The sequence below is a fragment of the Cuculus canorus genome, chromosome Z (assembly GCF_017976375.1).
Source record: "Cuculus canorus isolate bCucCan1 chromosome Z, bCucCan1.pri, whole genome shotgun sequence".
Classification (NCBI taxonomy): Eukaryota; Metazoa; Chordata; class Aves; order Cuculiformes; family Cuculidae; genus Cuculus; species Cuculus canorus.
The window spans coordinates 30,809,973-30,836,938 of NC_071441.1; the positions used below are offsets into that span (position 1 = coordinate 30,809,973).

The 26,966-nt window shown below is 37.2% G+C and overlaps 1 protein-coding gene across 3 annotated transcripts in view; it reads right to left on the minus strand.

Annotated features, from left to right (window-relative positions):
• Window positions 1-26,966, minus strand: part of CHD1 (chromodomain helicase DNA binding protein 1) — a 50,520-nt gene that overhangs the window by 17,731 nt on the left and 5,823 nt on the right. For 2 of the 3 annotated variants that reach the window (XM_054053914.1, XM_054053916.1), the window contains exons 3-19: window positions 20,844-21,048; window positions 19,800-19,904; window positions 18,465-18,532; window positions 16,519-16,668; window positions 16,029-16,309; window positions 14,410-14,635; window positions 13,428-13,528; window positions 12,973-13,151; window positions 11,800-11,927; window positions 11,017-11,233; window positions 10,320-10,409; window positions 9,399-9,589; window positions 8,113-8,301; window positions 7,658-7,820; window positions 6,108-6,260; window positions 1,864-1,935; window positions 29-178 (exon numbers count right to left, since the gene is read on the minus strand). In XM_054053914.1, the coding sequence (XP_053909889.1) occupies window positions 29-178; window positions 1,864-1,935; window positions 6,108-6,260; window positions 7,658-7,820; window positions 8,113-8,301; window positions 9,399-9,589; window positions 10,320-10,409; window positions 11,017-11,233; window positions 11,800-11,927; window positions 12,973-13,151; window positions 13,428-13,528; window positions 14,410-14,635; window positions 16,029-16,309; window positions 16,519-16,668; window positions 18,465-18,532; window positions 19,800-19,904; window positions 20,844-21,048 (2,668 nt within the window). The remainder of the gene's footprint in view (window positions 1-28; window positions 179-1,863; window positions 1,936-6,107; window positions 6,261-7,657; window positions 7,821-8,112; window positions 8,302-9,398; window positions 9,590-10,319; window positions 10,410-11,016; window positions 11,234-11,799; window positions 11,928-12,972; window positions 13,152-13,427; window positions 13,529-14,409; window positions 14,636-16,028; window positions 16,310-16,518; window positions 16,669-18,464; window positions 18,533-19,799; window positions 19,905-20,843; window positions 21,049-26,966) is intronic. The other variant, XM_054053915.1, reaches the window with a different exon arrangement.

Sequence of the window (26,966 nt, forward strand, 5' to 3'; positions counted from 1 at the left end):
TTTGGAGCTTAAAGCTGAACATGTATACCTGTTTCTTCTGTCCAATCCTATGTGCTCTAGCCTGTGCTTGCAGATCATTCTGTGGATTCCAGTCAGAATCAAATATAACTACAGTGTCAGCAGACGCCAAATTGATACCTAGTCCTCCAGCTCTGGTAGACAGCAAAAAACAGAAGTCCTGAAATCATAAAATAATAAATAGTATTACATAAAAGAGCAACCAATATGACATTTATTTATGCAGTCTGTGGTGTAGACTACAAAATCAGTTCTGTAATTGTTCTACAACTTATGCGTCTTTTAAATATAGAACAAATATTGATATAAATTTCTTTCATAAATAGTTAATGACTTCTCAACAGTTTAAATGAAGCAGCATCCTAGAAGATGATCAGCAACCAAAAAATCCCACCAGAACAAAAGACTAGCTAAAAAGTACAAAATTCCTATTGTTAAAGCCATACGTGTTATTAAGTTCCTCTCCCATATCCCCTGCCCCAAGTCTCAGAAGACGAAGCAGCCATGTCAGAGCAGGGAAGATGCTTGAGTCTTAACTGGTTACCAGTTAAGAGACAGGAGGCAAAAGTCTTCTGCCAAGTTCAATGCTGTTCAACATACTGAAGAACAATGTAAGAACGGAATAAGCAACAAGGTGAAAAAGCCTGTAGATGATATGGAATCACTCATTCAGAGACAACTATGATGGACTGTAGAATGATCTGAAGACATGAAATAAGGTAAAATACTTTAAAATAAAGTCCCAGTTTTCAGTACAGTTACAGAAAATAGCAAACCATTATCCTTAGGAATAAGCCCTAATAATTGTATTAGAAATTTCCATGTAGACTTTAGCTCAGTAATGGCCCAAAACTATGTTCTGAATTTTTAGAAAAGTAAAAAATAAGACTGAGAACATAATTTTACTGCTACACAAATACATAGTTTGCCTCCATTTCTGAATCGCATGAAGTTCCTCTTCATCTCAAAAAATGCACAGTGTAACTGCAAAGATTTCAGAAGAGGCAATAACATTATGCTAGAAATTTGAAACAGAACTAACGTCTGTATTAAAAAAAAAAAAAATGTTTACATGGTGTTGCATCCTTCTGCCTCCATCACAGTAGAAACAAGACCAGCAGCAACTGACAGATGCTATGCTTCAATCACCCATTTAAAAACCAACCAAACAATGAAACAAAGCAACCCCTTCTCCACCAAATCAGCCAGCTTAGGACAAAACATTAAAGCTGATACTAAGTATGGAATGGCTTGCATAGTAGAGATGCTAAGCAAGCTACAAATCTTGCAACTTAGAAACGAAAGAATCTTTAACAACTACATATTCACAGGTTGCTCACAAAGAATGGGTAGAAATCACTATTTCTTTCAGGGCTAGTATGAAGGTGGTAACACATGAAGATAACAGAAGACTGATGTGAAACAATTCAAGATACTTCTTCACATAAGGATATACAAAGTTAGTTCTGCCCGCTGCCAAAAGATGTTTTGGATGCTAACTGGTCACATTAGTTCAATGCTCTTGTAAACACTGTTGGGTTAAGATCTACAAAGGAACAAAGCTGAGGTTAAATTTCTGCAGCATTTTTATAATAATTGAATTATTTAAACAAAGAAAAAAATATGCAGGTACACAATTGATTAACTACTGTTTTCACAAGCTATTTGCTTTCTATTTAACCTGTTCTTAAGAGAAAAAAAAACATTAGCAGATGCAAACCTTACAGTGCAGGCAATAACAATCTTCAGCCTTACTGATACATTTCTCATTTTTCTCAAACTTCATTTTTTGTGCAAAGCTTTCTGTATTTCTTGGGAAAAACCCTTGGGAAAAAAATACTATACCTCTGATCCTTCTGCATTAAAATGATCCAGTGCTTGTTTCCTCAATTCCCCTTTTATTGATCCATCAAGCCTCTGAAGAGATTGAATACTAGAGTTAAAAAGCAATTCTTACACTACATTCAGAAACTGGAGCAACTTGAATTCTCAACTGTCAAAATTGTTATGTGAATGAAAATAAATAAAACAACACTATAAATAATTTTTTAATTCATCAATTTAGTTTCAAAATATTATTTAAGCATAGAGAAACTGCCAATTTTTAGAGAAAACTTTTCCTTAGATCTTTTCTTAAGTGAAGCAGTAACACGATCACAAAATAGTTGAGGATGGAAGGGACCTCTGGAGGTCATCTTGTCAAACTCTAACACCAGAATGTAAGCAGTAGCCTAAAGTAAAGGAGTGGATGGAAGCAAGTTCACAGTTGTTGCGGCAAGAGAACTCCCTACTTGCCCATGTTGCCTTCCCAGCTCTGTCTGTACAACAGGTATGAGGTTTTGGATGTGGAAGGCCAGGTAACGCATAATAAGGATGGGCAATCTACACCACAGGGGTTGCTAATATCAGAAACGCCTATCCTCTACACCACAACCACCTTCATGAGGAAGAAAACATCAGTTATAATTGTAAATAACTGTATCGGTTATAATCCTTCTGGGTGGAACAGAGGGTCCAATATGCTGAACAGAGACTCCTCCCTAGGGCCCCAGTTAAGGACATTAACAGGAAACTTTCTAGCCTGGTATAGCCCTCAAACTATTACCATTAGTACTCTTCCATGTGGGTGGTGATGAAGCTGCAAGTTTAAGGGAAATCAGAAGACGCTTCAGGGTCTTGGGATGGTTAGTGAGGGGATCTTGAGAAGAGATTACGTTCTCCTCTCTCCTTTCAGTTGCAGGAAGTGGCATTGGAAGAAATGGACACATCCAATCTTGTACACATGGCTCCATGACCGGTGTTACCAGCAGAGTTTTGTATTTTTTGATAATGGGATGGCCTACAGGGCACCATGGCATCAGATGGGATTCATCTTTCTCAAAGAAAGAAGAATCTTGCTCAGGAGCTTGCAGGGCTCATTGGCAGAGCTTTAAACCACACTTGAAAGGGGAGGGGGATATCAGCCTTGACTGAGACAAGTAGAGGAATGACATGCAAGTTTAGAGGAACGAGGTGTTAGCGAGGGCTCTCAGCCTGCTTCTTTGAGAGGTTCTGGGAACACTGTGATACACTTGAAGTCTTATGGAGATGAGCCAGGGGCTCTTGAGCTAATAGGATCCAACAAGCCAACAAAAGTGAAATATTACACTCCAAAGGAATTAAGGAGCATTCCTCTAAGAAGCTGACACAGTTCACAGCCCAGCTGAAGTGCCTCTACACCAATACACATAGCAAGGGCAAACAGGAGGAGTTCAAAGCCACGTTGCCATCAGAAACCTACAACCTAGTTGCCGTTACTGAAACTCAATGGGATGAATTCTGTGACTGTGTGCCTATCAATGGCTATCAACTGTTCAGAAGGGACAGATGAGGAAGGAGGGGAAGAGGGACTGCCCTCTGCCATGAAGAAATGGATACAGTGTGAGGAGCTATCTCTAAAGAATAGCCATAAGCAGGCTGAAAGCTTATGGTTAAGAATTAGAGACTGAGTGAAAAAGGAATCTTGTGGTTGGTGTCTACTATAGGTTGTCCGATCAAAAGGAGCCTACTGACAAAGCCTTCCTTACTCCAGCTACAAGAAGCATTGCACTGGCAGGTTCTCATCTCGCTGAGGGACTTAGACCACTTCCATCATCTACTGGAAGGGTAGCACAGTGATCTGTGGGCAATCCGGGAGACTTCTGGAGTGTGTGGAGGATAACTTCCTAAACCAGGTAACAGTCCTACCAAAGGGGATGCAGTACCAGACCTGATGCTCACCAAGGCAAGTAAACTTAATTGGTGATGTCAAGATTGGAGGCAGCCTGGGCTACAGAGATCATGCCCTGGTGGAGTTCGCAGTCCTGATGGACACAGGTTAGCCAAAGAGTAAAGTTAGGATCCTGAGTTTTAGGAAAGCAAACTTGCAGCTCTTCATAGAGTTAGTAGACAGAACCCCCTGGGAAACTGCCCTCAGCGATAACAAAGCAGAACAGAGCTGGCAGATCTTTAAGGACACTTTCCACAGACAGCAAGAGTTCTCTATCTCCAGCTACAATAAATCAGAAAAGGAAGGTGAGAGACCGGCAGGGCTAAATTGAGACTTGTTGGTCAAACTAAAAAGAAGGAAATGCACCGACATTTGAAGCACGGACAGGTATCCTGGAAAAAGTAAAGACATGCTGCCCATTTGTGTAGGGATGAGGTCAGGAAGACCAAGGTGCAGCTGGAGTAGAACTTGACAAGGGTTGCAAACAATAATATGGGCTTCTATAGGTACGTTAGCCAGAAAAGGAAGGTCAAAGAAAGCATGCCTTCCCAATGAGCACAACTACCAAACTGGTAACAACTGACAAGGAGAAGGCTGAGGTCCTCAACGTTTTTTTTTACCTAAGTCTTCTCTAGCAGCCTCTAAAGTTGATGGACTGCAAGGCAAAGACTGAGGGGACAAGGGACAATACACATTCCAGAGTCCTGAGGGAACTGGCTGATGTAGTTGCAAAGGCACTCTCCGTGATATTTGCGAAGTTCTGTTGTAACTACAAAATGGGAAACGCTGCACACATTTTTAAAGAGCATAGAAAGGAGGAGCCTGGGAACTACCAACATACCAGCACCACCTCTCTGGTGGGAAAGATTGTGGAACAGATCCTCCTAGAAGCTATGTTAAGGCACATGGAGGATGGGGAGCTGATTTGAGACAGCCAGCACAGCTTCACCAAGGGCAAGTCCCTTGACTTAGTGGCCTTCTATGATGGAGTGACTACATCAGTGGACAAAGAAAAAGCAGTGGATGTAATCTATCTGGACTTCTACAAGGTCTTTGATAACTGTCCCTCACAACATCTTTCTCTTTAAATTAGAGAGGTATGGATTTGATGGGTGGATGAAGAACTGGTTGGATGGTCCCATACAAAAGGTAGTGGTCAACAGCACAAGGTCCAGATTGAGACTGATGACGAGCGGTGTCCCTCAGGGGCCTGTCATGCAACAAACATCAGTGACATAGACAGTGGGATAGAGTGCACCCTCAACAAATCTGCAGAAGACACCAACATGCGTGGTTCTGGAGGGAAGGGATGCCAAGCAGAGGGACCATGACAGACCTGAGAAGGGGGTCCGTGCAAACCTCAAGTTCACAAAGGGTAAGTGCAAAGGTTATACACAAAGGTCAGAGCAATACCCAGCACGAATACAGGCTGGGTGAAGAATGCATGGAGAGTAGCCCTGAAGAGAAGAACTTGGAAGTGCTGCTGGATGAGAAGCTGGACATGAGTTGGTAACGTGTGCTCACAGCCCAGAAGGCTAACCATGTCCTGGACTGCATCAAAACAAGTGAGAAGTGCAGCTGGATGGAGCCAAATCTGCTCCTCTACTCTGCTCCAGTAGTCCTGCATTCAATTCTGGAGGCCTCAGCACAAGACAGACACTGACCTCTCAGGCTGGGTCCAGAGAAGGGCCACAAAAATGATTAAAAGGCTGAAATCTCTCCTATGGAAAAAGGCTGAGAGAGCTGGGGTTGTTTAGCCTGGAAAAGAGAAGGCTCTGGGGAGACCTTCTTGCAGCCCTTCAGTACTTAAAGGGGGCCTATAAGGATGATAAAGACAAATGTTTTAGCAGGGAGTGCAGTGATAGGGCAAGGAGTAATGGTTTTAAACTGAAAGAGGGTAAATTTAGACCAGATGTAAAGAACAGGGTTTTTTTTACAATGAGGGCAGTGAAACACTGGAACAAGTTGTCCAGAGTGGTGGTAGATGCCCCACCCCTGGAAACATTCAAGGTCAGGCTAGATAGGCTCTGAGTAACCTGATCTGCTTGAAGACGACCCTAATGACTGCACAGGATTTGGACTATATGACCTTCAAAGGTCCCTTCCAATGCGAATCTATCTATGACTCTATGATAACCAGGTGGGGATACCTGAAACAGGTTGCCCAAGTTCAAGTTCAAAGCTTTTGAATGCCACAAAGGACAGAGATTCCACCACCTCTCGATAACCTGTTCCAGTGCTCTGGAACCCAATGAGGTTGACCCTCAGATCAAAGAATAATTTTTTCTTGTACTTAGTATTCAGAATCAAAACTTCTTGGCTACTGCGCCAAGATTCTTACCTGAAAGGGAAACTGACGATATTTCAGATATTCTGCTAGGATGTCCAGCATCCTTACCATCTGTGAGAAAATCAGAACTCTGTTGCCACGTTCTCGCAGACGGATCAGTAGCTTGTCAAGAAGGATTAGTTTCCCACTGCTACGTATTAAATGCTACAAACCCCAAGAAACACGTATTATGAAATAAGTTCATCTCAACACTATCACACACTGCAGTTGGTTAGATGCTTTATTCAAGGTTTGCTTTTCTATCTATTGGTGTGGTAAGATATCAAAAAAAAAGACAAATTCTGACACTTCCTAAGAATTCCATAGTTTAAAATGTGGATATGATACATAGTCATTTAGAACACAAAAAGACCCACCAAATTCATGCGACTATAACACCGTCACATATTTACTAGAATACAGCATTAACTGAAGATGAAAGTTTACTGATTTCAGTTAGAATCAACTAAATTAAAATCAACACTATTACTAAATCACATGTTTTAACGAAAACGCATTATTCAGCTCCATCTCTTAAACTCACATCTAAACAACTCATCAAATATATGGGCTTAAAAGTCTAAGCATTTATGATACAGGCCCAAGTTCTTTTCTGTCAAGTAAAAAAAAATATTGGTAACCAATAAAATATAAGATTGAGAAAAAATTATTTTAGTATTTTGTTTTTTCTTCACTTCCCATATCTTGGGAAGAAAAAAAAAAAGTACTGCTGTTTAAGTATTTTTAAATAAACCATACCAATTAAGTTTCTCAGGCAAGATAAAATTAGAGGAATCCTGTTTGAGGTGCCTAACATTGTAACCTACCTACACCCCACTAAGCCTTCTCAGTTCTATTAACTGGAACAGAAACTCAAGCAAATGTGAAATTTAACACTGAAAACATTAGGCCTCTTTCTGTGAAGACGCCTGGGACAGAACTTTAGGGAATGCTGAATTCTGAGGTAGGTGCCTCATTCTTTATGCCACAAACTAGTATGTCTGGAATGGTATTTAAATGATCAACTTGAAAGCTTACAGGAAAAAAAAACCAAAACATCTTTCTACCAACAAAAATGTTTCTAAACTGCATCAACAACAGTCTTATCTGTTTCTGTACTCCTCAATGGTTTTTAAGCCTCAAAGGCTTAAAAGCATTCTGCAGAACACTTTCTGCACATGGATCACTAGTGTATTACTGTCAGTCTCATGCATTTCCACTCATTACATTTACCTGATTCGATGTCTTATTTTACTTAGGTATAAAATAAGTCTCAAGTTTATTTTGCATGGAAATACACTGCCAGTTTCAAATTATTTCCTTGTTACTGACTATAATTAAAACCAAGGATATTTTATTTAGTCAATTATCTGTCAATTATTCAGTTCCAATAACAAAAAAAATCAATTCAATCCCTGTAAAATACAGGATGCCTGTTTTCCAGAGAACCTCTTTTTTCTTAATATACTCCAATAAGAATTAGTAAACAGCCAGACCACTGTAAAATTGTGTGAATGCTAATGTAAAACATAACTCTTTTTTTAACTAAAAAGTGAAATTACCTGTAAGGCCTCCTGTTTATTGTAGAATTCATTATCATCTGGTGATTTAATGAGGTAGCAATGGTTACAACACTTCTTGAGTTCCATCATGATGTTTAAAAAGCCTGAGGTACTGCCTTTTAAACCTTTACTGAGGGCTTTGTAATTCCTGGTTAAAATCCACCTATGATATAAGATGCACAATATAGGTAATTTCTAACCATATGTGGAAGACAGACGTAAGCTCTCAAGACATAAATAAGATAAAAAAGCAGCTCCGAAAAGAAAGCACTAGTATGCCAAACAAGCCTACATGAATCGACACTAAACCAATGTAATTCTTGAGCCCTTAGCTTCAAAGAATTCACTATTGCTAAACCCTCAAGTTCAAATTGCATTATAAAAACCACTGTACTTCAGTAAATTGCATGTAAACTTCTTACTACAACAGCACAATTTAAAGTGTTGCTACTTACTTATAATATTGCTTCTGCAATGCACTCATTTCCATCCTCAGAATTTGCTCAACTTTAGCAGGTAAAGACTTTTCTACATCTTTTTTAACCCTTCTCAGTAGAAATGGCTCAAGTTCTTTGTGAAGACTGGCATAACCAAACTCTCTCCCTTTGCCATGCTCCTCTTCAAAATACTCCCAGGAGGAAAACCTTCAACATAATAAAGAATGAGTGCAAAACAGTAACATACTATGAATGAACTGAGGAAGCAAAATTCAAGAAGATAGATAACATAAACACAGAATGTGTATAAATATACCATAAGAGTACACACACATATGGATTTCTTCCCCACTGCCATCTGTTCCCTTTATCAAATTTTTGAATTTTCATCTCGCAACATATTCCAAATACTTTGCCTGTAAACAGAAAAGTGCAATCTTCCAAAAGCATTTACAGAATGCTTAATTTTAACTTGTCCAGTGGAAAACTAGTATTTTTTTTCCCTGCAAGGATACTCACCTGCAGAAATTCTGTATTACATTTATTGAGAGCAGCACGAAAAAGTAGCTGCACGGCTGGAGGGTAAGCAAGAGAACAAGAAACTACATAATACACTTTTTTTCAGCTTGTATGGTTTAGCTAAAGTGTAACTATCCTCTGTGCTAACAGACTAGGAAAACAGACCTCATGATCAAATGAAGTATGGTACTAGACCATCGTGTTTTTTCTTAAAAGTTTCTGAAGAAATCACTACAATCCATAGCTCTAACAAATGGAGCCTGGCATTTACAAGATGTCCAGTATGAACTTGTGCTTTCACTCACACGTGTGCTCTAATTTATCTTCAGTAAAAACAGAGGTCAATACAGTAAGCTTACTGTATGCAAAATCAACCGTATTGGAAAAATGAACTATCTGGCTGCAATACAGGATACTGGGCATCTTGGTAGAAATTTGTTTTCATTAACTGTACTAATACAGAAAAGAATCCATTTTATTTCCCCAGAGTAAATCCATATGGTTTTCCTCTTAGGCTAACACGAAACCTTTTTGCCATGTTCTGACCCATAAATTAATCCGTCGTTTTTGTGGACTGCTAAAATGGAAAAAGGTGACAACTGCTGTCAGCGTTACTTATCAGAAGCAGCATGGAAAAACAAACTCATCTACTTTATATAGAATATTTATATTATCTTTCAGTATGATTCTCCATCTATAGTGCAATTTTCAAATCATTACAGTACTTTATATAAAGAAAGTTGACCAAAAAATATTAGAAATAATCATGTAAAACTCTTCCTTACTTTTCTGGCATGATGAAGTGCAACAAAGACCAAAGTTCTTTGAGGGAGTTTTGTAGAGGGGTTCCAGTAATAAGAAGACGATGGTTAGATTTAAAGTCTATTAAAGTCTTGTACAGAAGAGAGTCGTCATTTTTTAAACGATGAGCTTCGTCAACTCCTATGAACGCCCAATTCAGACCACCAAGGAATGACTTAAAGAAATGGGGGTGGGGATCATTATACAAGTAAGTACATTGCATAGTTTCCCACATTTTATAATCAAGCTGTAAACACCATCATTTTTTGGTTTATTTTAATAAAATATGGACAGCTCTACGTCTTTAGTACTGATTATGGTTTTATATTTGCCAGAATCAGTGAAAGCTGTACAAGCATACCGAGAAAAAAAATGGCTAAAAGTCTGAGCCACAATTTATACATGACAGAAAAAAAAAAACCACTATTGACCTCTGCTTCCCAGCATGTACAAACAAATGAAAAAAAAGCAGGTTCCCCTTAACTATCTATAAAAATTTCCATATATTGTTAGAAGACTTACTAATACCTCTGGTGCTACTACTATGGGGACAGTAGTAATACACGTACATACGCTACTGTATACACAGTAACAAAGAAAAAAATTCTTTTTCAGTTCCTTGATGGTGGTTTTTAAAGTAGTAGAGCTCTTGAAGATGGGAAAGGAGTAATACAGCACTGAAAATTCCCAAGCGAACTGGAGAAAGAAGTGTTACCCAGAAAATCTAAAAGTGCTTGAAAAAGTACACACGAAAAACATCCCCCAAGCCACACAGTCACATTTCAAAAACCAAAAGCTATTGCACTCTCCATAAATTTAAGGACCCACAACCCAAATACATGCAAGTCTAACAAGAGGTCTACGCCAGATAAATTATTTTTATCTCCCTGAAGAAGTGGGATTACCTTATCCTTCAGCAAAATTTCATATGTTGTTAGAAGAATGTTAAATTTTAATCGTTTGGTCTGCGGATGCATCCATTCGTGAGTTCTAATCTACAAAAAGAATCAAGTGAACTGTAAGCTAGAGGAATAAGGGTCTGGTTTACTGGGACGAATTTAATGCAGCAATGTAAATGTTTAATGACATACAATAATATAATGACATACAATAATATGATGACAAAACAGAAGCACAACATATTACCACACACAAGACTGAAGCTCCAAGCTCTAAGCACTGCAATGTTTTGTTAAACTTCTGAATAAACAGCAAATGTCTATAAAATATCTTTTACTTTAATGGGTAAGACTACCAACATCAGAAAACACATTTAAGGAAACAAATCAATGACCTTTCAGGAAATAAATTAAGATCATGATTGGCTTGCTTACACGTTTACTATAACCACCTAAACAGTCATATGGCAAAAGATAATTTGTTTTCAAATGCAAGTTGAAATTCTTAATCCTGTTCACTATTAAGCACGGAAGAAATCTTTCACACACATTTATAACAGAGCAAAATCTAAGCTTTCAATCTACATCTTAAATGCATGGTGTTTCATAAGTTTTTGTTCAGTCAATGCAGAATACAGATTAGCATTGGACAGGAGTATGAAGTGAAACGATTATCTTTCCAATGATTAAGAGAAATACTCACCATATTTCTGCTAGTTATATCTCCCAAGTAAACTACAGCATTCATCTGAGGAGCCCAAGTTTGAATCTCTCTTTGCCAGGATGTCAAGGTAGAAAGTGGCACAACCAGCAAGAAAGGCCCATACAATTGATGTTCATGAAACAGGTAGTTCAGAAAAGAAATAGTTTGTATTGTTTTACCTAGACCCATCTCATCTGCAAGAATACAGCTATTCCCTCTAGAAAAAAAAAAAAATGTACAGAAGGGTAGGAATTGGACAAGAATCTATTATCTTTTGAGCATAAAACCCACTCATATCAGTTTTCAAGATTTTGCAACTACACATCTTGAAAAAGTTTATTTCTATTGTTTTCTCAGAAAAAAACAATTTATAACCTCCTCCACTTGATTTTGTTAATTCAATTCAAGTGTAACAAGAAGTTTGCAAGTATTCCTCATGACTCTAATTTCAAAAGTATAACATTAATGTTGACATTTCAGAAGAGTGTGCTTTGGGGGTTTATGGATTTAGTGGGTTAGGTTTGTATGTTTTTTAAAAAGTATAACTTACTGCCATAAGAAATAAAAAGCAAAGCAACAAGAGAGTTTAACTGATTTTTTGAGAACACATATAGAATGACAGGTTTTCATATTACTTAAAGCAAAACCACTCCCTTCAGACCTCTACTTTGAGCTTACTCTGTGAAATCCTTCACCTTCAAAGAAATACAGGAGAACAAAATTCAAAGTTTTACAAATGCTTACAATTTACAAGCAGAAAAACTCATTTTAGACTATACTTACTTGCACCATGAGTGAGCAAGCCAATTCAATCCATTTAACTGATAATCTCTTAACTCTAAGCTTTCATGTCCTCCAATGTAAGATGGTTGCTTCTTTAGTGAAACAAACCTTGGCCTCTGTTTTAGAACCTGTCGAAAGCAAGTTGATCATCACTCCTACTACTGACTAAAGTTACCAAAATGTCTTCCTATAGAAAAAAAACAGCAAAAGGGATCTACTTGATCACCAAGCTTAGTCTTTATCTATTGACAAACACTAAACCATATAAAAACACCAAGACATTTGAAAGTTGAAATTAAGTTTGATTGTTAATCTAAATTCCAAAACAGGAGTGACATTAACTCAAAGTTTACTTCTAAATAAATTACAATATTAAACAAGCCCATCTTTGAACGCCTGTAAATAAACAGGGGACTGGTATCTTAAAAAGCTGCTCTTAGCAGTGTTATTTTCCATATATATTACCATACATCATTATTACTATTCTGAATATCCTACAAGAACTATTTCATAATATGAATCTTCTCTCTCGATTCATATAAGATTTTCACATTTTTACTGTCACAGCTGATGTGGTGGCTTGAATCTGGCTGGCCGCTAAGCTGCCACCCAGTTGCTTACTTACTCTCCGCCCTAGTGGGGTAGGGGAAACAAATGAAAGGGTGAAAGTATTGAAAACTTGTAGGCCAAAATGAAGTGTTTACTACGTGAAGGAAGAAATCTCAATCAATCAAAACAAAAGCCTACAATAAAAAAACCCTCCAAACGTAAGTGGCAGAAAAGGAGTCACACATTAATTCAGCAGCACAATGATTACAGCAAGTCTACAAACAGCGGCCACCTTTGAAGACCCTGCTCACCCATTCAGTTTTATTGCTGAGCATTACATTAATCGGCACGTACTATCTCTTTGGTCATTTGGGGTCAGCTGTATTGGTTGTGTTCCATTCTAGGCCCTTGCCCATTCCCATCCTACTGACGGCAGGGAGTGCAGAGCATGAAACAGAGAATGCTTTGACACTGCAGGCACTGCTCAGCAATAGCAAAAGCACTACTGTATTACCAACACTGTTTGGGTCACAAACTAAAATACAGGCTGCTACAAAGAAAATTATTTCCATCCCAGCCAGACCCAGTAAACAATTATAAATCCACTGCAAATCACATACTCACCTTACAGTCTTTAAATGGAGTGGTCTTGGATTGATTTCTGCTAAAGTACTCATCAATGCGTGCCTGAAACTTTTTGGCAATGAGAGCACCATCTTCCCAGCTACACTCTGAATAAGGCAAACCCTGCCACTTGCAATAGTAGTCCGGATAACCAGCTGCTGATTTCTGATTTGAATGAGCTGCAGAAATACACCAGAGATATCTATGTCCTGTATCTGTATCATTTTACTACTGTACCTTATGAAAACACTCATCTTAGGTAATGAGACAACATAAGGTAGCTTCATAGGACAGACACTGTGACAAATTTTCTCTTTACCCTAAGTTTTGCTTTGGAGTAAAAAGTTAGTTATATTAATATTACAGTAATAAGACTTTTTTTTCAATACAAACAAAACATAAAAGCAATGAACATACAGAATTCTTAGTTTTCTGTCTGCAAGTTTGTAACATACCAATTATTCTTTCCACTATCTGATATTGTTTATGTAGATCATCCGTAAGCTCCTGCTGGCAGTTGTAATATTCCACATCTTCTGGAGAAGCATTTTTCAGCCTGTAATGGGAATTATTTTACAGCAGTTTTATAACAATGCAGTATAATAAGTAGCATAATAAGCAAGAAAATTTGGCAACTTTAAATTCTGAATATACACATCAGAGGAATGTCGCTTAGAGACCTTCTTCGAAGGAACATCTTAAAAATTCCTGCTAAAAAATTGTTGCACCTAGCCTAGGTGCCTCAACAATAATAAGTGAGAATGCTCATCAAAAGGCACAACTAGTACAGCTACAGGTGGTACTAGTTGTGCAACTAATTCAAAACACTTGTTCTCAGGAGTAAGTAGTATACTTTACAGAGTATTTTCATGAAACACTATGCAGAGCATCTCACTCTGTAAGGGTTTATCTTACGATTAAGTTGCTAGAAATCCCACCAGTACTCATCCATTATATTAAACGCACTAATAAAACTGAACTCCAAAAATGTGACTTTAATGTATTAATTTCTTTAGGTTTCTGTTCTCAGACTTGAACCTCAAGTCTGAGCCAAAAAAATGAATTCTTCAAAGTAATCGGAAATCTTCAAAGTTGCCGGAAACGGCACCAGGAAAATAATCTCTGCAGCGATTCCTGAAGAACCCTGGCCAAAGTTTAACAACAAAATTAGTAGCAGATACAGCTCATTACATATTTTGAAACACTACTCATCCTGTTAAAACTTCATTTACCACACACACACAAGCACACTAGAAGCTGGTCCAGATGATTATCTTATAGGAACAGGTATAAGAGTCTTTAACTGAGTTTTTCTCTTCCCATTGCACAGACATTTGAAATTATGCCCTCAAAAAGAGGTAACAGGTCTCAGAAACACAAAAATTATCTACATTGTTAGAAAGTAAGTATTGTGGAAGTCTACATAAAAATATTCACCATCGTTTTGTTTCCTGATCCTTTTTCTTATAGTTGTCCAATTTCTTCATTCCTTTAACATTTTGTTGTTTCAGTGTTTCCTCGGTTTCCCAAGTGTTATGGATGTGTGACCAACCTTTCCATTTAATAAGATACTGTATTTCTCCTGGCTCCTTTGTCTTTTCAAATCCAGCATTTGGGTCACCATCTGCCTCAACTGCATAGATGGTTGTTGCAGCACCCGTGGCTGCGAAAAAACCCACATCATAAAACTTAATTAAGTGTGCATTCTTATAAGTTAACCAGTAAGAAATGTAGTGTAGAAAGCAATTAGCAATACTTTTAGATAAGCATATATTTGACAAATACCTACAGCTCTCATGTCATTACTCCTATTTTAACAATTATGATGGAAATATGTTAACAGATGCACAAGTAGTCAAAAGAGAATCAAAAAAGCTACCAAAACATCTGCACCTAACGTACAATTATCTTCTCTCTTCTCATGAGAATTTTCTTTGCGTTCCTAGTTTTTACAGTCATCACCAGCGTATGCTCCGCTAATGCTGCTTTTTGTCTTCTCTATTACATTATTCCCATTTCTGAGCATGCAAGAGACATCTGACATTAGGCTTAATGAGCCTTGAGACATCACAACCCTACTACTACAGATACTCCAAATATATTTCTTCCTAAACTTATTTTACTACTTTTCCTGCATTTGTTATCTAACCAACAGCCAGGTAAGGAATTGAGCCAAAGCAAGCTGCAAGGACCAGATAAAGCAACACAGAGTGCAAACACTAAAAGACAGCACAAGCAGCAACATCATCTCGGCTGGAAGAACATCAGAAGCTTAGCTCCAGCAGTAATACTACACACTGGAGCAGAATATGCTAGAATTTGGGACAGCAGGGAAGAAGAAAGCTGAGAGGAAGAAGTTCCAAGATGGGTCAGAAACTTTGAGACTGGGTATAACTAGCAAAGAAAGGTAGCTCTGAAGTGCAAGGTTTGTTGTTTGCAGATTTTTGTGTTTACTTTTATAATTAGGATAGAAATTTACAGACTCAAACACATAAGCAGAAATGCAAATACTGCATCCCCTTGTTGCTGGAAATTACACACTTACCACTATCCACAAAACACCTTGAAGAGTTCACATGCAAGCACACCACTGAAATTTTAGATGCATTTTGCAGTTATTCCACATATTGCACTCCACTGAGATAATTTATACAGCGATAACTTAAATCAACCTCAGTGGTTCAGCCTTGTCAACATCATCCTGCAGGGAACAGCCCTCCTACGTAGTCCACGTTCTCCATTCTGCCGTATTCAACTTATATTATCAAGTGTAAGCTGTACATGCAGTGGTGTAATAATCCAGTATGAATTTATGCAAAATGGAGCTATCTTCTACTATATTTTTTTAGTGTGCAATTTTACTTTGCAACACTTAGAAGGGACTTCTAAAAAGGAACATCCTTATGCATATGGAAGACAAAACAAGATGACTTTTTGGTGATTTTAAAATTATTGCTGTTCATAAACCTCACAGGTGACCTACTGCTGAGAACATTTGCTGAACTTGCACCTCACAGCACTACAAGATCTTAAGAACACTGACAAAAAAAAAATACCTCCTTTTCGTCCTATTCTGCTATCCATGAATTTCTCTATAGTTTCAAATTCATCTTCTTCAGTTTGTGGGACATCTTCTCCACAAACTTCCAGCAAATCATCAGAATCTGTCTTAGTTTCTTCAGCTTCTTTGTAACTAACATTGACCGTTGCCTGGCGACGAGATCCTCTCTTATCGTAATCATCATCATCCTCCTCCTCTTCCTCCTCCTCATCCTCTGATGAATCAAGTTGTCTCTTTTTCTGTCCTGCACTCTTTTTTCCATTTTTTGGCTTAATTCTTGAAGACAGCAAGATATGAAACAACGATGATGTTTCAATGGGGACAACAACAAAAGCATTAGTATAATAACACCTTACATAGCTTTACAAAAATTTAGTATTGTTAATAAGTATTAAGGTTTTCATTTGTATGTATAGTAGTAGTAACTAGTTTAGTAAATAGTTTATTAGAAATAGTACCAAGTATCCAAACTCTTGACTTCTTACCTGCTTGCAGGCTTCCGGCTTTTAACCTTGTTTTTTGGCTCATAGTCAGATTCACTTTCTTCACAACTGCTTTTCTCCCTATCTTCCTCTGATTCAGAATCAGAACCAGTTCCCGAGACTGACCCTGATCCTGACATTTGCCAGTCTTCACTGTACATATTCAAAGACAAAAGAGTAACTTACATTGTGGTTTGTTGTTTTTTTGGTTTTGTTTTCTGGTTTGTTTTTTTAAATCAAAGGTATCTGCTGCAATTTCAACATTCACAGAAATAAAAATCTCACCACAGTTATCTCAGCTGATGAGACAGAAAATTGTCATCATTGAATAATAGATAAATTAAAATGCCCAATGGACTCAAAAGGAGTTGGACTAAGTTTTCTGTTATCAAGAGGTAGATTGAAAATCCAAGGAAAACAAAATTCTAGATTTCTATATGAAGTTCAGCATAAAGAAATGAGTTAAAGTTATATTTATAAACCAAAGCACTTAAAAAGTCTAACTGGAAAGATACATATTTAATATATCACAAAGCCCTTCTGTAGAGTCCCCGTGGCCCATGTGCAGAATGAGCAACTTTGGCACAGGAATCAAAAACTAAGAGGCAGATTTGAGAAGAACTCCAAAAAACTTGAATTGGAGCAACCCATGAGTAGCACTGGCTCCCAAAAGCTCCTACTGAGCTCCCAGATGAGTGTTTCACAACCTGGAGAGAAAATATAAGCAATACACTTGCAACTGAGCAGCAGGATCTACTTTTTCCTGCTCAACTGAGATGAACTTCATTGCAACAGGAAAGATGTATCCACTGATGAACACTACCTCATTACAAACTCTGACTTTATAAAGGCAAATTTAATCTCCATAGCTTCATGAAAAAGAAAGATAAAAAAAGAGTCTGGTACACATTATTGAAACATTACTAAATCTTTATACTCATCAGGTTCAGGTTTACCTGACCAAGATGCTAGAGCAGCAGTAATGGTAACACAGCCTGGATGAACAAGAAATCTCTTCCCTAACTTCCAATCAGGAAGCCTAGGAAACAGTTTAGAACATCTTATGAAAACACTCTTTCTGCAAACAGGAAATTAAATAATAGTAAGAGAAATCCATGACCTGTATTTATTTGGAAATGTCAAGAACAGACATAAAGCACCATCCTCTAAGGCCACATTATGTATCTAGAGATCTCTGATCTGCATGTCAAGATAGCTGCAGACGTTCTTGTTCAGAAAAGCCTCTTTCAGAAAAAGAGAACAAAAATTTAAGCACCGGATATTTGAAGTGATTTGGCTATGATGCCATCAAATTCTTAACTACGACTGAGATTAACAGCTCACTGCTAGCAAAGTACCATTCTGCACAGTAAGAACCTTTTTTTCCCCCACTCTTTCTGTGAGATATTATACTGGAAACTGAACACTGAGGTGACTCATGAACTAGGAGAACAGGCATGACAGAACACTTCAATTTCTACACACCACTCATAAAAAACAGAGGCGATTGCCTCTCACTGACACAGTAACAATATATAATCCTTTTCACAAACTTCTAATCTATCACTTAGAAGTAGCTTATTTTCAGTTAAAATTCTTTGCTACTCATACTTAATTACTGTCAGAACTAGATCAACTTTTAAACATTTCAGAAGGGAAAAAACACCTGGAAGAAAAAGTATTAGCACTACCTAAGAGATTCAAACTTAAATTTGTTGTGAGAAAACCTACTTAAGTAGTTTCCCTACTGCAGACTCTTTTGCTCAGAAATTAATATGGGGTTTTTTCAGATTTTGTTTTAAATATTCAAAATGCTTATCAAAATTGGAAATGCAAGATCAAGATGATTAAAAAGGGAACCTGAGCACTTCAAGTGTGCAGAAACAAAGCATGAATCACGTCAGTATGATTAAAAGAATTATGTGATATTATTTATGAAAATATCTTACTCCTTATGTTTTTTCTTCTTGGTTTCACTGGATGAGTCATCTCCAGAATCTTCACTACTTGACGAGTCCTGTCGACGAAGAAAAAAACCAACAATTCATTATCACAAAAAGAATGAAGTACTTCCAACATTAAAAAGATAAATCATGGCCCACTTTGAAACTGAAGGCATATGTTTCACTTCCTTCATCTCCTGCCCTGTAGCTGTTAATGCTGAGTGAGATAAGGACTGCTACTGTTTTTTTCTATTTAGCCATCTATGAATACAACATGCCCGCACAGCTCTAGAAAATATCACTAAAAATTCCAGTCTTAAAAAATAACCATTGTGCCTACATGGTTTTAGCTCCCCCCAGTTAATCAAGATGATGGTTCTGTCAAAAACCTAATAAAATGTTCTACCCATAGGAGCTTTCTTACCTTTCATACTCTTTTACATTTAAATACCAGTTTAAGAAAATTGAGAATAGCATGTTTCCTCTTTCACTATGCTCAAAAGAAAAAAGAAGAACCCTCCTGAAATTAGATTTTCCTAAAACCAATCTCACCAAGAGTAAGTTTTATCCTGGAAGGCATCTTTCAGAAACAGAGTACTTAACAACAGCTGTAAATTAATGTTTTAAGGGTAGGTGATTAAGTTCTGTGTTTAAGTTTCAAAGATGAGCTGCTAAACCAGACAAAAAACAGAAATCCAACAAAATGAGTGTGACTAGACTGTGTAGTTTCTGTAAGGAAGGAAACAGTCTGCTTTACAAATAAATTCAATTTCACAGTCACTAGTGTCCTTACAAGATATTCCTGCTGCACAAAGTCAACATTTCTTTAGTGCACGATACAGGTTTTACAACACTTGGAATACCAGTGTCCTCCTTAAAATACGCCAAGTCTTCTGTAGCAACTGTTATGAAATTTGCAAAAATGTAGTTTTCTACTCCATACATAATTTTGGAAAACCTAAGCAGCTACCTTTATACAGAAACAAGTTGAAAAAATCTTCTAGCATTGTTAACTGTCTTTACAAAACTCAAGAAACTGAAAATAGAATGCAAGTCAGTACTGCGTGGCTTGAAAATTGTCCATATATCACAGAATATTTACCTGAAAATACCATGTAATCAAGGCTACTACAATTCTGGCACAACTCCCTTGCAAACAAGTATCTAGAGATATTTTCACTTTTCTTTTTAAAAATTCCAGTTCTTTGAATACTACTTTTACAGATTAAAACCAGACTTTTACACACACTTACACTCTTGCCTGTAAGTAATTTTATTCTAACATAACAGACAATGAGAGGGGCGTGTTTACATTTTTAGAATCTAAGCTATGTTACTCACCTCTTCTGAACCACTGCCTGATGAGGCTGTCTTTCGTTGTTGCTGTTCCTTTCTTAGCATGGCTGACCTTTGCACAGCAAGCACACTGGTACTAGACTTCCAAAACTGAACAAAAATGAAGAAGTCAATTAAACATACTGAAAGTCTCCAGTTTACCATGCAGTTACTTTTCCTGAGTAGAATGACTTTGATTGACTGATCTTACATAAATTTAAAAAAATCACTACAAAACAGAGTATACAATCATAACATCAAATTGCTTTTTAAAGTAGTAAGATTTCTGCAGAACACAATGTTATATAATAACTGCCAGGACAATTTCTTCAGCAAGTTTAACAATAATTGTGTAGATTCTACTACGGTAAAACTTTCATAAAGTACATTTTTAAAGTGATCCAGATAGATCCTTTCAGACCACTTAGCTGGTATGTTTTTGTTTCATGCATTAATACTGAATTAGATGAACAAAAACCTAACAGAGAATCCTTAACAGTCTTCAATTCTTGTGGTAACTAACACATGACTACCTTCCATATGTACAATCTACCACCAACATAAGTCTACAAGACAGTGCAGGTAATTTTGGCCCACTGGTTTTAAGAGATTATTCAAAACACCACTTCTTCCCAAATTTAGCTGACTTATTGATAAAGAAAGCCAACTGTATCTAAGCTTGAAATTTTTATACAACCATTTATTGATACCAGGAAACTAAGCACTAGAGAAAATGTTAAAAATAGAATTTCAGAAATAAACACACTGCACTGGCCTTCATCTTCCCTAAGTTCCAGTAAATCAGTACTTCTGCACAATCAAATTTAGGAAATGAGAATTTTAGAAGTCTCAATTCAAACATGTAATCCCTGAGAAACTTAGTCCAACATTTAAGATCACTAAGTGCATGCAACTAAGTTAAAATCTAGTTAAAACCACTTCATTACATGTTTTTATTTCAGTGAAAACTGCTCTTGAAACTCAGTGCACTGAATAATTTTTTAAGAACTCTTCTCTCCTACAAAGGGATCATTTACATGTTTCATTTACCTCAGATCCATCAGCTTTTGGTGGTTTGGCTTGAATTTGTTTCTTCTCTTTAGGTGTGTCAGACTCTGATTCTGATTGAGTGCCTGACTCTGAACCTGAGTCAGAGTCACTGCTGCCTGACTGGCTGCTGCTTCCATCGCTACTGCTTCCAGAGCTTGAACCAGATCCAGAACCTGATGCTGACCTGGAATCGTCATCTGATCGACTGCAATGAGATATTACAGAACTGCCAAGGTAACACAATTAAAGGGAAAAAACCTTAGCTTCAGCTATAAATCAGCTGTTAAGTTATACCAGGCAGCACGCAAAAGGACACAGACAATTAAATAAGTTAAGATGAATAAACTTAAAAATAAATAAGAAATGAGAGTTCAGAGTGTAACTAGATACTCTTTGTGAAGCCTTAGAAAAGCAAGATGGAGCAAGACCATTTAAATTAACATGGAGGAGTTAAACAAAGGAAATAGAAGTGGTAGAAATACTACTTAACCACTCAAACTTTCAAGCCCCTCCAAAATCCTTGTGCAGCTCCAAACACCATACATACATACACACACACCTTCTAACAGTTAAACCTACCCCACAAAGACCTATCCAACTAAAAGGATCAATGTTTATAGATAAGCAGTAGTCCTTTAAAAAAATTAGAAGCATATAAAATGGAAAAAAAGAAAGCTATGCAGACTGGTTTCCCGTTAAAATAACACCAGCAAAATTCTCCACACAGACCACTCTGAGTTTGTCACTGATGGTGTGGGTTGTGCCAAGGCACTCTCCTTATTCCTTGGCATATTCTTGAGTTGTCAGATTCTTATTCCACATGTGTATTCATTTTACACCAGATTAAACACACTTAAAAAACACAATATTTAAAGATAAATATTTATTTTAGGACCATTCAAAAACTTAGAAATATTTAGTTTTCTAATTTAATGAAGCAGCAGAGTTAAAATTTTAATAAGATCCCTCACTAGATTAATATTATGATATTTCAAGGATATCATGAGAAAAAAAATATTGGAATTGCACCACCACAGAGCAAAATAATTTCAAATTCTTTACACATTGACTGCAAACACTTAAAAAAACAGAGTAAACATGAAGGTGGGATCAAAAGTGATAAAACCAAAATGTAGTATCAAAAGCTATCCAATTTCTGCCAGTACAATTCATCTGTCCGACAGTCAGCTGGAGGTGGGGGAGAGGGAAAGATGATCAATCTACCATCCTCTGCCCTAGAACATACTTAATTAACAACATTTTAAAAACCATAAACCAAAGGAAAATTGCTCTTCTTTCTGTTTTGCTAACATCAGAACACTGTACCAGTAAAGAAGAAACGAAGCTCTTTGTAAACAGCCTCTGACAGACTGCACCTCAATCAGCCATCTACATCTGTCAACTTTAAAAGAAACCAACCAAACAGACCACGATGAAGCTTCCTTGTTCTGAAGGCGGACATGTGGAGAAACACATTACTGAAAAGTTTCCCTGCACACGCTGAGACGAAAACTGGGAAGCAACAAGACTGCTCCCAACTTCCTACTTCTGTCATCATAAGCTTACCTCAGGCATGGTGCAGTAAGACTAACCTCACCTGCCAAATAAAGCAGGGCAACTGCTACAGAGTATGACCAAAGTTTAGACTGTTTACCAGAAATTATAACACGCACACAACTGAGCATTTCTCAGCATAGCAAATTGTGATAAGCAAACGCCAGGGGAACTGTGGAAATTCAGCGCGAGAAACCCTGAGACACAAGTAAACACCATCCAGACAAGTACCAGTGACAAAAAGCCACCACAAATGTCTAAATCCTACATAATCTTGGAGGAAGGGAAGGGAATCAAATAACACCACGCAGCACCAGGCTTGCCTAAAGAGGGCAATAATAATGTGGATTACCAAATCTAAAGAAGATGCAAAACATTAAGGCATAGGATTGTAATTAAGGTAAGCTTTCCATACAGCAGTAAAATATTTCATACACACTAATGTGCTAACCAAAGGTTCAATAGAACAAAAAGCCTTCAAAAGAACAAAAAAACTAAAAGAGGCAATCAAAGCAAAATACCTCTTCTCTAAAGGCATGGGGAAACTGACACTGGAATCTTGGTCAAACAACTTGCGAACATGTAAGAAACATGTAATGCAGCTACAGAACAGAATGGTGGGGAGACCAAAGAGAAAAAAAAATCCAGTTGATTTAGATGTCTGGATGCAAAAAATCCAACTAATTAAAAATATTTTTCTTTATGTGCACAAGTCCATAAGACCTGAATGGACACATCTGTGAGTCCCGAGGGAAATGGTGAATGAAGTTGCTAAGCCACTATCCCTCATATCTGAGAAGTCGTGGCAGTCTGGTGAAATTTCCACTGACTGGAAAAGAGGAAATGTAACTCCCGTTTTTGAAAAAAGACAAAAAAGAAGACCTGGGGACCTAAAGGCAGGTCAGTTTTACCTGTGTGCCCAGTGAGATCACAGAGTAGATCATCCTGGAAACTAAGATTAGATGATCCTTGTGCTAAGCAAGACCCAGAGCAGGACCCAGAGTCACTCTGCCCCAGGATTTAACTGAGAAATCTGTCTCTGAAAGCCAGCCTTCCCAGTGAGAAAGACAATCCATACTTCTGCTAAGTGACATGAGGAACGCCAGGATTTCCCCAAAGGCTTTACGATCCTCTAAGGATTCAATCTTTTAGCTGTAGCATTGGCTGTAGGGTGTTTATGAAAAATAAACGGCTCCCTCCTTTCCCAGCCCCACTATACTTCATTGTCCAGACAAAAATACAAGCACATGAAGGTATTTATCTTCAAAGAGAGGTGCACCAGACAGAAGGTATGCAAGGTAACTCATGAGGGTATGTGAAGAGAATATTGGAACTTCTATTTAGATTTATTTTCAATGTAAAAAAATAAAGCCCTCCAAAATCAACAAAAAAGCCAAATCAACCACAAACCCCCAAACTACAAACCAAACCAATCACCCACAAACTCAGCCTTTGAAAACATTTAACACACAGATTGACACTGGCAATCTTACTTGGTCCCTATGTCTGAAAGTCCTGCGACACATATGGTACGTGAGATGTGCTGGGGGAAATATGTGCTCCACAAGATAGAACTGTTACAGAGCAGCACAATCACTTCTTCTTCATTCCCTTTCTGTGCACTGCAACATACTGCAATTTGCCTCTGCCTAATTAGATGGATTTATGAATTATGTCACTCAGTTTTAACAAAACTAACCCTCACAAAAGGAGAAGTGGTTTAAAAAGATTCCTGCAAAGAACAGTGGACTGAAGAGAATACTAATATAGTGAGTGCAAACAAACAAACAAACAAACAAAAATGGCAGAGCTGACACTTCTACTCCTAGTACAATGTCTCAGCCGCATTGCGAGACAGCAACCAAAGACATCTGACAAGAAACAATCACATCTGACAAGAAGATGGACCAAAAAAATTTGAATTATCATGACTACTTGAAATATTTATTTACATCCATTAATGTTAACAACTAGCCCTCTGAAGTGTATTGACTTATTAGCTAACGATACTATGAAGCCGTCCAAATCAGCAAGACAATTGAAAACTCACCATTCAGAACACAAAGATGTTCCAGCAATGTTTTAAGTCACGTGATGCTCAATCCTGTACTTTACAAAACTTCACTAAATTTAATGATAAACGTTTAGAAGTCTCTTTTGAGGTCCTTTTACCTAAAAGCCAGGGACAAAACACTACATGCAAATGGAGAATTTACTTCTTGCTGCTGTAAAAATGGCTAAAATAATGCATGGAAAACAACAGCAACAAACTAAAAATGCATTTCTTTGTCAGCAAATGGTGTTGAAAGATGCGATTAAGATCCGAAGAAACAATATTAGAACAAATCATGCACTGCAGGTTAAGCTGCCTTAAGATTCTTCCATTTTAAGAACAGCAGGAAAGAATTCCATTACCAATTTGATCAAAATAAAGCTTAACACACATAAAGTAGGTTTCTTTCTGCAGGGTCTCCGAAAAGCATCTCAGGTAACAGAGGGTTGTTCAGGGTTTTGGTGTGGCCTTTTTTTGTCTTTAAAATAAATTAGAAGTTTAAGATAGGCAAGCATTTGAATAGAAAAAGCCTATTCAAAATGTGCAGAAGTAACAAACGCCAAACTCTTAAAACTGCAAGACCACAAGTTAAGTTTCTTTAGGCAAATGCCATGGAGTTTTTTTTTAGATATTTTTAATTAAAAAAAATAACTATTTAATTTGTTTTACATGCTCAAGGGAGATTTATCTTATTTATCAACACCAGTAAATAGAAGAGGGAACAAAGAGTAAAAATTTCACATTATCAAGAATTATTTCCTGTCCTCAGCTATTACAAAGCATGAACTCAATTAGATTTTCTTGATAAGTGCTAACAACTCAGACATGCATTATATTTCTAGTCCTATAGACTATATTTGGCCACTATTACAGACTTTCCCCAAAGCAAAGGTACCAGAACTGCACTGATCATCTATCAACTTTCACAACCCTATGAAGCACACTGAAAGTCTTAATATTGAGAGCCATAAAACATAAATCTTAAGAGCATAAAAAAGTTCCAAGAATCTTCACAGGCAAGGAAGTATGACTGGTTTCCCAGAACTTTACTACTCTATTGCACAATGTGACAACCCTTCAACATGCAGCTGGTTCCAGGGACAATGTCACCTTTACCAGAAGCACCCTGCAGATTACCAGCAAAAAAGTATTAAATGGAATCCATAAATAAACCTCACTTGAGGAGCCACATCTGGCTAAGTCTTGGCATATAAACTGCCCGTATCACAAAACTTCGCTCTGCTGCCTTGAGGAATTTTAAAAGCTTGGATCAGCAAAAGTTGTGAAACTCTCAGAATGGTGAAACTGAGCCAAAAATATACGATAAAGTATCTGCCCGCCAGTTAGGTTAGGCAGACACTGGGATGTGGATAAACTCAGCAGGAGACCCAACACGCAATTAGAGACCAGATGCAGAATAAAACCTGTATCATCAATTGGCGATTTCTTCTTCCAGTTGGAAAAAGCAGTTTGAGTTTGATACATATTCTATCTGAACTCTTCCAAAATTAATCTAAAAGATGCTTTTAACTTGTTTTGGGACACCATTTCATGCTTTGAATTGCTTAATTCTGGAAGAAATCATTCCTGATAAAACACCAACTTAATAATCAAAGATTAATTACAGAAATAAAAAGCTTGTTTTATCCACTAGCAATTCACCGCAAGTTCTACCAGCAGCTTCCTTTGCCATTCAAGTAATTCTGTTGATCTGAGAATTCCTGTGCATTAACATCTAAGTATTTGTCTACATATGCACAGTTTTATACATATGCTCTTTCTTGCTACATACACAGATTTTTATTAATATTATCAATGAAACGTTTACCAAGAAGCAGCCAGTAAGTCTACAAATATGCTTGGGGAATCTCCATTTCAAGTCCCACTTAGATTTCTTGAAAAGCGAGAACTTAAAAGTGGCTTTCAATTAATCTTTTAACCTCCAACAGAAGATATTAATTTATATAGTGAATTGAAGCCTGTTGACAATGTCTTTAGTCTTTACTTGACTATTTTTTATGGTTCACAGACTATTCAATCCACAAACTGAATAAAACGCACTGATATAAATATTTCCTATAACACTGACCTTTAAGAGTTTAAAGAATATTGCAAGTCTTTGGTTTAAGTAGCTGCTTTCTCCTTACTGAAAAAATGGGAGTACAGTAATTCTAGCCAGCTACTTTCCAGTTAAGCTGCACTGTGCACATCCCTTTTCACCTACAGACAAGGAACATTGCTCAAGTCCTTTATATCTTTCCTGCAGGAAACATAGGAAGAACAAAGAGATGCGAAATCAGATAGTTACCCAATTATAATCAATGTTTCACTTTTGCAGTCCTTGTTCTACCTGGAGCTTGTCTTGCAGTTCAGGTATAACTGCCCTTCCTTGCTGATTAAGCTTTCTTATAACTATCCAAGTATTTACTTCTATTCAAGTTTGTAACAGAATGCTTTCAAGAACACTACACAATAGACACTTAAGAGTCATACACTCAGAGTACTGTCATAAAGTT